General features: G+C 40.7%; 2 protein-coding genes across 2 annotated transcripts in view; both read right to left on the reverse strand.

Annotated features, from left to right (window-relative positions):
• Positions 1-228: 228 nt before the first annotated feature.
• LOC134482639 (sperm motility kinase X-like) lies at positions 229-4,039 on the reverse strand. The gene is made up of 2 exons (XM_063276842.1): positions 2,021-4,039; positions 229-390 (listed from the first exon to the last, which is right to left on the reverse strand). Exons 1-2 carry the CDS (start codon positions 3,158-3,160, stop codon positions 229-231), a joined length of 1,302 nt encoding a protein of 433 aa, XP_063132912.1. The 5' UTR covers positions 3,161-4,039.
• Positions 3,501-14,903, reverse strand: part of LOC134482640 (sperm motility kinase X-like) — a 43,674-nt gene continuing 32,271 nt past the window's right edge. The window contains exons 2-3 of the mRNA XM_063276843.1: positions 4,199-4,290; positions 3,501-3,512 (exon numbers count right to left, since the gene is read on the reverse strand). Coding sequence (XP_063132913.1) covers positions 3,501-3,512; positions 4,199-4,290 — 104 coding nt within the window. The remainder of the gene's footprint in view (positions 3,513-4,198; positions 4,291-14,903) is intronic.

The raw sequence follows: 14,903 nt of genomic DNA on the forward strand, positions 1-14,903 counted from the left end.
GAACAAATTAAGAGAGACACTGGGTCAGAGGGACCCTCCACGTCAGTCATATGGTATTCTGTACACCTCATGCTGTGGAAGATGTTGATACAGTCTAGTTAAAAAGAACACAGGAGATGATATCTTAAGAAATGTAACAGTAGGAGGGACAGGGAAAGCTTCCCAGAAGCTCTCACAAAGGAATTGCAAGGCTGTTTAACTGGGCATAAAAAAGCAGTGTGCAAATTCTCAGGTTAATGGAAGCAGCCTGGGTAGATTTATCCAGTGGAATGCATACTCCAGTGGAGGCCGGAAGCTGTCATGAGCTAGGGCCACACCAATTTGCTGCTCCATCATTAAGTTATTCTTTTGACTCTGCTCATAACACCTGTCCCTCCTCCTTCGAGGAGGCTGGGACACAGGTAGGAATCCAGTTAGACATTTGAAAGTTGGCCTTGAGGGAGCAAACATAGAGAGGTGAGTAATTACAGGGCAGAACTGGTGAGAGAGAGGGCACAGCTGCCTTGGGAGTCACTCCACAGTATGGGTTTTGTAAGCTTTACCCTGAGTTGGGTCTGAGGACTTAAGCAATATAAACTGTGATATCATTTGCAGGGCAGTGGGGATGGGTGAGGGTCTTGTCAAAGTTTGACAGGAGAATTCCCTTCAGAGGAGACATAGAGGTCTCATATTCCACCTGGGAACCCATTTTAGCTCAGGTCTGAAGGGCTGACTAGGGAGACTTTTCTGAGAAGTCTACTTCATGATGAAGACCATGTTCTCTGCAAGAAACAGGAAGCAAAGAACAGTACAGTCCCACAGAACAATCTCTGATGTTTACCTCTGCTAGAAGAGAGGGCAGAGGGCTACTGATCCACTGACACTTTTAGGGCACTGTTCTACTTCATCCCTCCCTTCTGAGCAAGACACAGTGAAAAGGCAGGCCTTCCTGTCTGGGGCTTTACCTGGAGAGACCTTGCTGTGGTGTGGGCAGCTCTTCCTCTGGAGAAGGGGCCTGCAAGCACACAGGCACCTGGACGTCTGGCCTGGCTCCTCTGAGACTGTATAATTTTCAGCCAGGCCAACCCCCACCACTGGCTTAAAAGCCATGGAGCTGAGGCTGCTGTTCTTCAGGACTTGAAAAGGAAAAGACAGAAAAGAGGCTCTTGGTGTCTGAAAAACAGAGAACTTCCTGTGCTTTCCATAAAGAGTCATAGCACCCCACTGGTTGTCTTAGGACTCTCTGCCCCATTTGGGCATGCCCCCACCTCCCTCTCGTCCTGCTTTAATCAGTGTCTCTGATTCCCCTTATGACTCACAAAGCATCAGAACACCCTTCAGGGGTTTCTATGGACTTAATCTTTCTGAAGTTACAGTTTGTCAAGTTTCTGTGTGCCTCAAGGACCATCCTCATTTGTCACAAAGGACAGGAGGGAATATGGATGAAATGAATGAGGACATGCACCCACCTGGTTCTGTGGGTGACGCAATGTTCTCCTCTCTTCCTGAGAGCCAAGTTATTGCAGGAGACTTGATTTTCTGATGGTGGTGGCAGACAGCAGCACAGGTTTCGAAGGCTTCTACTAATTGTCTTTTTAAACCCCTTCCAGTGGTGACGCCATCCCCGACGGGAAGCTGGGCAAGGCACTTGTGGCTGGCCACTAGTGACGGTATCTTCATGAACCATGGCCTCTTCCTTGATGAAGGTGTTTTTGTCCACGAGTGTCTCTCTCTGCCAGGTATCTCCAGAGCAGCCTGCAAGGCTTATCCCCTTAGGTGTCTGCAGTGATGCACAGAAATCATGTGGCGGTATGAAGGAGGACACATTCCGGTCTGCTGTAGTGGAATAGGTGTATTGAAGTCGAGGTGACTGGATATGTTCAGTTAGACTACAAGACAACACAGTCTTGGAGTCTGAGAATGTCTTCCTGATTTGCAGCCTGTTATCCCTGAATTCTTCAGCTATAGGACAGTCCAGGAGATCGAGCTGGAGGGTGTTGGTCCTTGTTTGCTGGTAGCCTACAGCATGCCTTCTGACAACCTTCCTGGAATTCTTCCTATCCTCCTTCTCCCGAATATTGGATGAATGTGAGGACAAGGTGAAGGAGGAGAGAAGAGGTCCCTTTCTCTTAAGAAAACGAGGGAAGGAGTGAAGATCTTCTAGACCTGGCTCCACTTGGTGGTGTGTGCAGACTTTCCTGAGTGGCTTGTGCTGTTGAATCAAGTATGTTGCCAGCACCTCGTTGATATTTTGGTCTATGAGAGACTCAGTGCTTTTCTCAGGTGTATGCCTCATGACTCTCATGGCTTTGATGGTGCTAGGGCTTGGTGTTCCTGTGAACGTCTGTATGGATGTCGGTGGTGAGTAGGCCTGGCTGTCTTTGATCATGGGGCGCATCATAATTTGCTGGATGCTGGGCCTCCTGCTGGGATTTATCATCAGCATTTCCACTATAACATTGAAAATATCGTTGTCAACGTGAGGCGGAATGCTGAAATTGGCTGAACTGATGTGTCTCCTCACCTCTGCAAATGACTTGCCTAGGAAAGGCAAGTGCCCAGTCACCATGAAGAAGAGGAGGACACCTACACTCCATACGTCAAATGGGCGGCCCTCATATTCCTCAGCTTCAAAGAATTCTGGCGCACAGTATGGCAGCGTGCCACAGAAATCAATCAGCTTCTGCCCAGGAAGTGTTTTAGCAGCTAGGCCAAAATCACAGAGCTTGGCATTCGACCTTCCGTCTATCAAAATGTTGTTGGCCTTTATGTCTCGGTGGACAATATTATTGTCATGGCAGAATTGTACTGCCTCTAATATCTGTCTAAACATTCTTCGGGCCTCCCACGATTTTAAATATCCACATTCCCGGATTCGGTCCAGTAGGTCTCCCTGAGAGGCATGCTCCATGACCAGGTGGGTGGCCTCTCTTGTCTGGACCACTTCGACCACCTTGATGATATGAGGATGGCCCAGGGACTTTAGAATGTCAACTTCCCTGCTCATCACTGAGGAGCACTTCTCGGTGTTCTTGAGAACTTTTATAGCTACACAGGTGAGGGTTGGGACGTGGTAGGCCATTTTTACGACTGAAAATCGTCCCCTTCCCAGGGTTCTTATGATCTTATAGTCAGTGGTAAAGTTCTCGATAGACTCTCGGCTCTCTGGGTCCTGCTCCATGATCAGGCCCTCCTTTATATGGCTAGAAGCAAACTTGCAATGAGAAATAAAACAGACATTTAAAAACAGGCCCCAGAACTTGTTGATACGCTCAAATTCCTACATTAAAGAGATGAGAAAAAAAGCTCAGGAAAACATCAGACAATCTAGACATGTACTTTACATATTGGGAAGGGAAGGACAAGGACCTACTGCAAAGGAGCAGATGCAAAATATGACATAGAGGCGGTTGTCAGGGACCAACTGCAAACTGAGAGAATCCTAGACACTAAAAGCCACTAAATTGGAAAAGCTCACCATCCTCTCTCCTGATCTCAGCATTCTCTTTGAGTAGAGGCATCTAGAATATCAGCTTCAAGAGAAGATGTAAAGAGAACAGATCCCCGACAACCTATACTGTGCAGGATGGCGATCTGCCTCTGGAGTTCCCAAATTTGGCTACTCAGGCAGAGGACCTGTAGGTGGTTCTCAGAACACAGGTGCCCACAGCTACCCTAACTCCAGCTCCAGGGGTTACTACACCTCTCGACTCTAAGCACACCTATACAGCACACTCACAGGTGGTATACACCACTTAAAATAGTGATACAAGTCTTTCTATATAATTTTATTAGTATGAGCTGTCAGGTTAGCAACGGAATCAGATTTCGGGGAAGTGGAACTATAGACAGGTATAGAGAGATTTTATTTTCTTACACAACTGAGTTATGCTATGTGAATATGTTATTGTATCAATCTTAGGGATTGTGTGAGAGACTCACAACCACCTGTAACTCCAGACCCAGGAAACCTGACTCCCTCTTCTGACCTCCACAGAATGCATCTGGGATATGGTACTCAAGGCATATGAGGATGCAAATCTGTCATACATATGAAGTGAAAAAATATAATACTCTAACATAGCAAACATAATTTAATAAAACGTGAAATAGAAGATAATAAAAAACATGGAAATGTAAATGCATAACTCAAGCCAGCAAATACAGAAACCAAAATCAAAAAGAGCAAGTTGAAGTGTCCAAAGTTGGAGAAACTCACTATGTCAGGGTCCAACAGCTCCTGAATGTCCAAGTCTAATTTCTGTGTCTTCAAATTATAATTTCTTTCCAGCCAAGCAACAGCTTCTGTACCTGTAAGGACAGAATGCAGCCTCAATCAGAGCTGTAAGTAGACAGGTGTCTATCCATTGTCACAGGGTTCCTTGGGAGGTTAGAGCAAAGGGTAGCCAACACTGTGGCTAGGCACGGTCCATTGCTTCACCTCTGCTTCTGTCTCCATGGACAGGAAGGCTAGTCTTGGTCATTGGAGCACTAGAGGGCAGGTTTGACTCAAGAGTCTGTCCCCAGTGTTACCCACTGACCCATTTCTTCCTACTTGTACCCCTGCCCAAGGACCATAATTGACCCCAAATTGCACCACCTAATGGGAACAATGTTCAAACACTTAACACTCCATCTTTAACAAGGACACTTTTGTCATTAATAATCAAACAAGGAATCCTGAGAATGACAATGGATGCCAGAGCTTTCGCACTCCAGTTTTTTATGGATTCTGATATTCAATTGCAAGTTGATGGACATTGTCTTCCTTCTCACATGGACCACACACTTCATAAGTTTGTAATAATTCATGTCCATATTCAATGTATTCTATTTACTTTTTAAACTCCGACAAGTGGTTGCTAAAGGATTGTAAGTCCTGACTACCTTGATTGTTGTGAGAAAATGCTATTATTCATTGCACCTCTGGGCATGAGACTACCATTTGTGGGGCTGAGAGGAATATGACACCATTAATCCCATATTGCCTGTCCTCAGGCTTGAGACTTCTGACCAAAGCTCAAGATCTAGAAACAGTGAGCTGATATGTTCCAAATGATCAAGTAAACACCCGTCAGCCAGGAACCTATAAACAACTGATGTAGTAGATGCGTTGTTCTGGAACTCTGGGTCCTTCTGCTCTCAAACACAATGCCTTGTGTTTGACCTTCAAAACAACAGAAGTTGATTACTTGTGCATCAGGATGTTAGCAAGGCAAGGACAAGTACCCAACAAATTAATTATGTACCAAGGCTGCTTTCTAATTCTAACTGGCCCTGTGTATGTATTCCCAGAGGGTCCAGAAAAAGTATGAGATCAGTGTATCTTTGGTGCAGGTGACATGTTGTGCCCTGTAGCAGTTTCCTGTGTATCCACATCTTACTACTGTTGAATTGGGGTTGAAGGTTGAAGTAGGAATTGGCACAAAACAGTCAGATAGGAAAAATCTAGACTTGGGTAAGCTACCTGGACCCAGAGTGATGAGAGTCCCTCAGGGTCCTCTGACAGACATAGGACAAAGTTAAAGTCAGGATAGTCTCATAAAGATGAGCCCATGTTAATTATAAAATTTGTGAAAGTGGAGGAGGAAGATCATCACTTCAAGTAATCTTTGGCTACTCGGAAATGATGATTCCAGCCTGTGGTCCAGGAGCGTCTGTCTCATGGAACAAAAACAAACATGCGAAATGAAAGAAAGAAGTGGCTGCTATGTATTTTTGCTTGATCTATGTTCCCAAAGCTCTAGAAAGTAACTTTAGACCCATTGGGCTTACACATGAGATTATGACATTAAGGACAGAGGTGCAAGGGCTTTTGTCGGCCATTTGCATGTGTTTGAATGTATGCTGCTATCCCCTCTCACCACAGCCCATCAGTTTTACACATTAAAGGAATCTGACAGGACTCACTAAGAACCAACTCCATGACAGATGACAAAGGAAATGGACTGCAGTTTAGCAGAGGTCAAGGAAGGACATTCCCTCTTGAAATGTTCATAGTCATATAGAAACACCACATGTGTACACATTGCACACAAAGCATTTCCTAGCAATGCTAACAAGCTAAACCTTCAAAGAATGAAACGGAGGTACAGGCATGGTCCAGCCATGGGCTTCAAAGTCCTACTTGTTAGGTCTCTAATCAGATGTTAGATTTTTGAATGTCCCAGGGAATACAACCCTCCTTCCTCAGCAATGTCATGGAAAGCAAAAAGGATCCTGAAAGGCTCTTTGTTGCTTGACTATGAAGGTTCTGTTCTGCACTCCCATTCCACTAGCAGATAAAAACTATAGGAATGGTGGAAGAAGTTTTATTCAAGCCTAGGTTTGGAAATTTGGAGAGACACATTGTCAATATAAAATTCCCTCTCTTTCTCTAAATGTTGTTGGAGTGAGTCCAGTGGAATGCTGGGCAGACCATTCCAGCACTAGGCACTTTTTGTTCCTGGACGTGTACTTTAAGCTGTTTTGCCAGCAAGACTCAAAGGCCCATGCTTGTTCCTTTGCTTCAAGTTCATTATTGGCCCGACCTCCTGTGCCTGGTACCACACTAGCTTCAGAGTCACATTTGTTCTCCTGAAGATAGAAGATAGCAATTCAGTGGAATGACAGCTGCCAACAGAATGACCCAGGTAAATGAAGGGTCATAGTATCATATGTCCCACTTTGGAAGGTTCTTCTTGGCAGTATAAAACTGGATCTTCTTAGACTTATATCTATTCTGTCCTTGAATTCTATTCAGCTACCTACTTTCATAGTTATCGTCAAAAAATTAGGATCTAAGCATTGCCTTGTAGATTGCATAGGGTCATGAGTTTGCACTGCAAGGAAGATCCCAAGTTAACCCGCTAGGGGGAGGCTTCCTTCTAAATCACATAGACCTGTTGGTGCCTTTTCTTAATAGACCACCCAATGTAGCCTACCAGTCCTCTGAATAGGAGAACTTGAAACAATTGTGCTAGCACTTGGAAAGAAAGGGAACAAACTAAAAGGGAAAAACTGAGGAACCTGAAAGGGACTAGCCAGGGAAAGTGTGATCATGGGAATATGGTCAAAGTTCTTCATGTACATGTCTGGAAATGCCATTAGGAGATTGTACGTGCTGTTTTTTTATCATAAACTATTGTTCAAAATTAGTTCATGGAATAAATGCTTGTAAAATATGACAATTCAAAATCGGGTGATAAATCAAATCAACAAAGAAAAATTCTCCTATTCAATATTCAAACAAAAATATACAGGAACAGAGACTTAGTTTAAATACAGAAAACAAACAAGTCTAAAGTGAGATATAGGAATGTAGAGGAAAACTCACTGTGTTCAGATTCAACAATTCATGAATATCCAAGTTCAGTGGCTAACTGAATAAATGCAATTGCTGTGCAAACAACCAAACAACCAACCATCCAATCAACCAGCCAACCAAACCAACCAAACCAACCAACTAACCCAGCCACCAACCACAGCTAATGCCCTGTACAGACAGGATGTGTTTTCAGTAACTAAGGAAATAAATGACCTCACAATGGTTCCTTTTGAGGTCAGAGCTGAAATGGACCAATGAGGGCTCGGCACAGTCCACTAGTTTTCTTTATTTTCTGTCCTCCAGACAGGAACGTATTAAGGTCAGTGAGGCAGTAGAGACTTGAGGAAGATGGTTACACCCAGTTCGCAGTCCCTATATCTCTATGACCTACTTCTTTCTGCTAGGTTATGTTTTTTAGATTTTCCACAACCTCAGAAACCAGGGTCACATGCCAGAGACCAATGTTCAAGCACAGGATCCTCTCTTGATAGTAGATATCCAAACCCCAATAAAGCCTCTTTCTACTTTAAAAATAATGAGTGGTATCATATGAATTATAATAAGCGATTCACAACTGATATCCAACACTGGTATATGGACAGTGTATTAGTTTGCTTTATTGTTTGTAATATTATACAGTTACATACCTATATAGTGCCATGACCTTATACTCAATGTCATCAATCAATTAAAATGTTCCATGACCTTACCTAAACTCAATTCAATTTTTTCCCAAATTACTCCAGCTTGCTTTCAATATGACACAAACTAAAGGGCACACACTATCATTCATGTATTAGTCAATGGATAACCTGGTTCATTTTTCACTTAGACCCTAACATTCTGTAACAACTGTTGGTTTGTGGAAGCTATCCCATCTGCACTTGAGAAAAATGGATCTTTTTCTTGGACTCACATAAGAATAAAATATTAACTTCTCACTGACCCAGGCATACTTTGACCAAACTACAGTGTGACTACCATCCTTAGGGGTGAGACTTTCCCATGTTTTTCCCATAGAGTCTTCATCCAGTTTCTCACCAGACAGAAAGCTAAGATTGATAGTTTATAAATGATAGAGAAAATAACTGATCATTAGTCATCTTAGAATCCTCAACCCCGAAGGCAGAGGCACACATGGTTTGTTAAACAAAACAAGCTTTTCCTCGCCAAGATTTGATAAATAGAGCAAAAATTCTCAACCAAACACCAACCTAAAGTGTGAAGACATAAATGAAGATTTAGTGTACATTTCCAGGCTAAAGCAACTCCTCAAGTCTTCCCCGGGCAGGTTTGGGCCACTGGAGCTCCCTTGACCCCTTTTGTGATCTTAGCTCTGTATTGTGTTTTGAACACTTCTGGATTTAAAATTCTGGTACAGTTTGTGTCTACCTCATTCCAAGTTCTTACTGGAAATGACAATGGAGATGTTAGTGTATTTGCTTCTATCAAACAAATGAGGAAGGACATTTTCCCTTGTCTTAACGCCTTTAATATTTGAACAAAATATACTATATTTAAAAATGTTAATATTATCATCATTATTTTAAATAACATGTACATGTCTGTGCTTGTAGTTGTATGCAGACATGACTAGAGTTGGTGGTGGAAGCCACAGGTTTTACGTGTTTGTAGATCTGGAGTTAGAGTTGGTTGTGAGACACACAGCATGGGTTCTGGCCACTGAACTCAACTCCTGTAGAGGCAGTGCCTTCTGTTAACCTGAGCTGTGTTCCAGTCTTAATTTCAATTTTTATGATTGCAGTCATGGTTCCCCTTCTTGTCTACCGCATATTTCTTTTGTAGAAAATTATTTTATTTCTAATAGCTGGTAAATTTTATGAATAGGAGAAATAAACATTTTTCTGTTTTATTTTACAAATTTAATATTCATCTGAAAGTATTTTATATTTTTGTAGGTCTTCAAAGAAAACTTCCAATGAAAAGAACAAAGTATGAAAAAATTTATTTAATCATATTTAATAAGGTAGAGTATAAAAGTTAAAGTAATATGGTGATTTTGAAATATAGTAGAAAACAAAAATTAAGAATCTTTTGTTATATTCAAATATTTCTTTTCAAAACATTTTCAAAATTCACCAATATCCTGCTAAGACTGAACCCACAGTGAACGTGATTGTTGGGGGGAGGCGGCAAAGGGGGGAGGATGGGGAGGGGAACAACCATAAAGAAGGGGAGGAGGAGGAGGGGTTTGGATATTGTTGGCCTGGAAACCGGGAAAGGGAATAACACTCAAAATGTAAATAAGAAATACTCAAGTTAATAAAAACAAAAATTGAAAGAAATGTCACCAATAGTAAAGGTGTCCTTCCTGTAAAAGTCAGGCTTTTCAGAAGCATCTGCATTGTTACTTATGTAAAACGTGGGTATTTTTCTCTTCTGTATTCTTAGTGTATGCGGTACGTAATGTAAAGACATCTGATATAACTATAATTCATTTTATTGGTAAAAGAACAAGGAAATCATATGTTTGAGCTTACCAAACTCACATCATCATCTGAGGGAAACTCAGAGGATTGTGAGATGTTCAGTCATAACACTATTTTGCAACTTATTGAACAGCTCAGGAGGCCAACCTAACGTAGGAGTTTTGCATGCAGCCTCTGTGTGTGTTATAGAGGAACATGTATTAGAGTATCACTCATGAAATATCAAAGAACAGAAAACTAGTCTCAGCAGGAGCTGCCAGCAAGCCTGAGCTTCAGTGAGAGAGCATGAAGTGTGGCTTTGGGGTTGTTGCATGAGACTCATGGGTTACAACAAAATGCCACAGGCCAGTCAGCCAGGACATTAACTTGTGGGCTGTGCCTTTTGTTGCATCCTCATGTGGCTGGAGGATTGCAGCAGCTCTCTGGAGTGAGTTTGGTAAAGGGGGCTGAATCCAGACATGATGTCTTTGCAATGTGATGTGTTGAGGAGACACTCTGAGACTACACCTGGTGTTTTCTTGGCTTCTCTCTTTAACTTAGTTATGTTAAGATTGTCTTCTATACTCTTCAAAAAATATTTTGTGTGTGTGTGTGTGTGTGTGTGTGTACACCTGGTTGTGAGCATTTGTTCTCATGCACAGTCTAGAGGAGGATTTCGGGTGTCCTGCTCTATCATTATCCTGCTTAGTCCTTTGAGATGGTGTCTGAACTTGAAACTAGGTTGGCATGCCAGCACCAATATTTTGTCTGCTGCTCTCAAGGCTTGGTTTAGAGGCACATATGTAGTCAGATGTGCTTTTTATGGAGATTTAAACTCATGTCTATATTTGCCCAGCAAACACCCATATACACCGAGCTAGTTCCCTTAAGGCTGATTGTATGTAACTGTTTTTTTTTTTGTAGTTTGCTCTTTTTATATTTTTATTTTTTATTTTATTTTATTTTTACTGGATAATTTTTCTTTATTTTTCTTTTCTCTTCTATTTTTTAATTGTACTTAGATTTCAAATGTTATTTTCTTTCCTGATATCATATTCATAATCCCCATCCCATTTGCCCTCCCCCTTCTTCTATAGGCTTGTTCCCCTCCCCAAACATCTACCTTTCCTGTCTCCCTGCCCTGAAATTCCATGACAGTGGGAGGTCCAGACATGGCAGGACAAAGGGTTTCTCCTCCCATTGGTACCCAACAAGGCCATGCTCGGCTACATATGCAGCTGGAGCCATGGGTCAGTCTATGTGTACTCTGTGGGTAGTGGATTACTCCCTAGGAGCTCTGGTTGGTTGGAATTGTTGTTCTTTTGGGGTTTTTGTTTTATGTTGGAACATCATTTGGGAATATGGCCAAGAGAAATATAGCAGGGTCCTCAGATAGTCCAATTTTCAATTTTCTGAAGAACCTCCCCAGGGATTTCCAGAGAGGTTGTACCAGTTTAAAATCCCACCATCAATGCAGGAGTGTTCCTCTTTCTCCTCATCCTTGCCAGCATCTGCTGTCACCTGAGTTTTTTTTCTTAGTCATTCTGACTGGTGTGAGGTGGAATCTCAGGGTTGTTTCAATTTGCATTCCCTGGATGACTACAGATGTATGTTGAACATTTCTTTAGGTGCTTTTCCGACATTCAATATTCGCGAGCTGAGAATTCTTTGTTTAACACTGTACCCCATTTTTTTCATGGGTTCTGTGACTCACTGGAGTCTAACTCCTTGAATTCTTTGTATATTTTTGATATTAGCCCTCTTTCAGTTGTAGGATTGGTAAAGATCTTTTCCCAATCTGTTGGTTGCCTTTTTTCCTAATGATAAAGTCCTTTGCCTTACAGAAGCTTTGTAGTTTTATGAGGTCCCATTTGTAGATTCTTGATCTTAGAGCATAAGCCATTGGTGATCTAGTCAGGAAAATTTCCCCAGTGCCCATGTGTTTCAGACTCTTCCCCACTTTTTTTCTATTGGTTTGAGTGTATCTGGTTTGATGAGGAGGTCCTTGATCCACTTGGACTTAAGCTTTGTACAGGGTGATAAGAATGAATCTATTTGCATTCTTCTACATACTGACATCAAGTTGAAATAGCACCATTTCTTGAAAATGCTATCTTTTTTCCATTGAATGGCTTTAGCTCCTTTGTCAAAGATCAAGTGACCATAGGTGTGTGGGTTCATTTTTGGGTTTTCAATTAAATTCCACTGATCTATCTGTCTGTCTCTGTACAACTAACATGCAGTTTTCATAACTACTGCTGTGTAATACTGCTGAAGTCAGGGATGGAGATTCCACCAGAAGGTCTTTTCTTTTATTGTTGAGAGTACTTTTAACTACCTTCGTTCCTTTTTGTTCGTTTGTTTGGTTTTGTTTTGTTTGTTGTTGTTGTTATTCCAAACAAATATGCAAATTGCTTGTACTGTCTCTATGAAGAATTCACTTGGTATTTTGGAGAGTATATTGAATCTGTACATTGCGTTTGACAAAATGGCCATTTTTACCATATTAATTCTGCCATTCCATGAGCTTGAGAGGTCTTTCCATCTTCTGAGATCTTCTTCAATTTCTTTCTTCAGAGACTGGAAGTTCTTGTCATACAGATCTTTCCCTGTCTTGGTTAAAGTCACACCATGGTATTATGTATTATTTGGGAGTAATATGAAGGGTATCATTCCCTGATTTCTTTCTCAGCCTCTTTAACCTTTGAGTAGAGGATGGCTACTGATATCTTGGAGTTAATTTTTATATCCAGCCACTTTGCTCATTATCAGGCTTAGTAGTTTTCTGGTGGAACTCTTGTCATCACTTAAGTATACTATGATATCATCTGCAAATAGTGATATTTTGATTTCTTACTTTCCAATTTCTATCTCTTTGACCTTCTTTTGTTTTCTGATTATTCTGGCTTAGACTTCAAAAACTATATTTAGTATTAAATAGCGAGAGAATGGGCAGCTTTTCTATTCCCTGATTTTAGTGGGACTGTTTAACATTTGTCTCCATTTAGTTTGATGTTGGCTCTGGTTTCCTGTATATTGCTTTTACTGTGTTTAGGTATGGGCCTTGAATTCCTCATCTTTCAGGACTTTTATTATGCAAGGGTATTGAATTTTATCAATTCCTTTCTCAGCATCTAATGAAATGATCATGTAGTGTTTATCTTTGAGTTTTTTTATAAAGTGGATTATGTCGATGGACTTCCATTTATTGAACCATCCCTCTATTCCTGGGATGAAGTCTACTTCCTCATGATGGATGATCATTTTGATGTGTTCTTGGATCTGGTTGCTAGAATTTTATTGAGTATTTTTGTGTTGATATTCATTAGGGAATTTGGTCTATAATTCTCTTTCATTTTTGGGTCTTTCTGTGGTATAAGTAATTGTGACTTCATAGAAGACATTTGTTGTGCTTTGTCTGTTTCTAATTTGTGGAATAGTTTGGAGAATATTGGTATGAGGACTTCTATGAAAGTCTGATAGAATTCTGCATTAAACCAATCTCGTGGTGGGCTCTATTTGATTCACAGACTATTAATCACTGGTTCTACCTCTTTAGGAGTTATGGGGTAATTTAGATGGTTTATCTGTTCATGGTTTAACCTTGGTACCTGATATTTGTCTAGAAAACTGTCCATTTCCTCCAGATTTTTAAGTTTTGTTGAATATAGGCTTTTTTTAGTAGGACCTGATGATTTTTTTAATTTCCTCAGATTCTGTTGTTTTGTCTCCTTTTTCATTTCTGATTTTGTTAATTTGGACACACTCTCTGTGCCCTCTGGTTAGTCTGTCTAAGGGTTTATCTATCTTGTTGATTTTCTCAGAGAACCAGCTCTTGGTTTTGTTGATTCTTCGTATAGACCTTTTTCCTTTCTACTTGGTTGATTTCAGCCCTGAGTTTGATTATTTCCTACCTTCTACTGCTCTTGGGTGCATTTGCTTCATTTTGTTTTAGAGCTTTCATGTGTGCTGTCAAGGAACTGATGTGTGTTCTCCCCTGTCTTTTTCTTTTTTGCAGTCAGTCACAGTTATGAGTTTTCTTCTTCACACAGCTTTTGTTGTGTCCCAAAGTTTGGATATGTTTTACCTTCATTTTCATTAAACTCTGAGAAGTCTTTTAATTTCTTCATTTTTTTCCTTGACTAAGTTATAAGTGAGTAGAGCGTTGTTCAACTTCCACGTATATGTGGGCGTTCTTTCGTTATTGTTGTTATTGCAGATCAGCCTTAGTCTGTGGGCATATGACGGAATGCATGGGACTATTTCTATCTTCCTGTATCTGTTCAGGCCTGTTCAGTGACTGATTATATCATTAATTTTGTAAAAGGGTCCAGGAGGTTCTGAGAAGAAGGTATAACCTTTTTTTAGGATGGAATGTTCTATAAATATCTGTTAAATCCATTTGTTTCCTAACTTCTGTTAGTTTCTCTACATCTCTGTTGAATTTCTGTTTCCATGATCGGTTAAATGGTTCATTTTCGAGAAGATACCATGAGGTGCTGAGAAGTAGGTGTATCCTTTTGTTTTAGGATGAAATGTTCTATTAATATCTGTTAAGTACATTTGGGTCATAACTTCTGTTAATTTCTCTATGTCTCTGTTTAATTTCTATTTCCATGGTCTGTCCATTGATGAGAGAGCAGTGTTGAACCCTTCTACTATTATTGTGTGAGGTACAAGGTGTGATTTGACCTTTAGTAAGGTTTCTTTTATGAATGTATATGCCCTTGCATTTGGAGCATAGACATTTAGGATTGAGAGTTCATCTTGGTGGATTTTTCCTTTGATGAATATGACGTTTTCTTTCTTATCTTTTTTACTGACTTTTGGTTTATTCAACATTAGAATGGCTACTCTCACTGGCTTCCTTGGACCATTTGCTTGGAAAGTCGTTTTCCAGTCTTTTACTCGGGGGTAGGGTCAATATTTGTCTCTTAGATGTGTTTCCTATGGAGCAAAATGCTGGGTACTCTTTACATATTCAATCTGTCAGTCTGTATCTTTTTATTGGAGAATTGAGTCCATTGTTGTTGATAGATATTAAGGAATAGTGATTGTTGCTTTCTGGTATTTTTGTATTTAGAGGTGGTATTATGTTTGTGTGTTTCTCTTCTTTATTTTGGTTGCAAAGAGATTAACTTTCTTGCTTCTCCTTGGGTGTGGTTTCCCTCCTTGTCTTGGGCTTTTCC

The sequence above is a fragment of the Rattus norvegicus genome, chromosome 17 (assembly GCF_036323735.1).
Source record: "Rattus norvegicus strain BN/NHsdMcwi chromosome 17, GRCr8, whole genome shotgun sequence".
In the NCBI taxonomy this organism is placed as follows: Eukaryota; Metazoa; Chordata; class Mammalia; order Rodentia; family Muridae; genus Rattus; species Rattus norvegicus.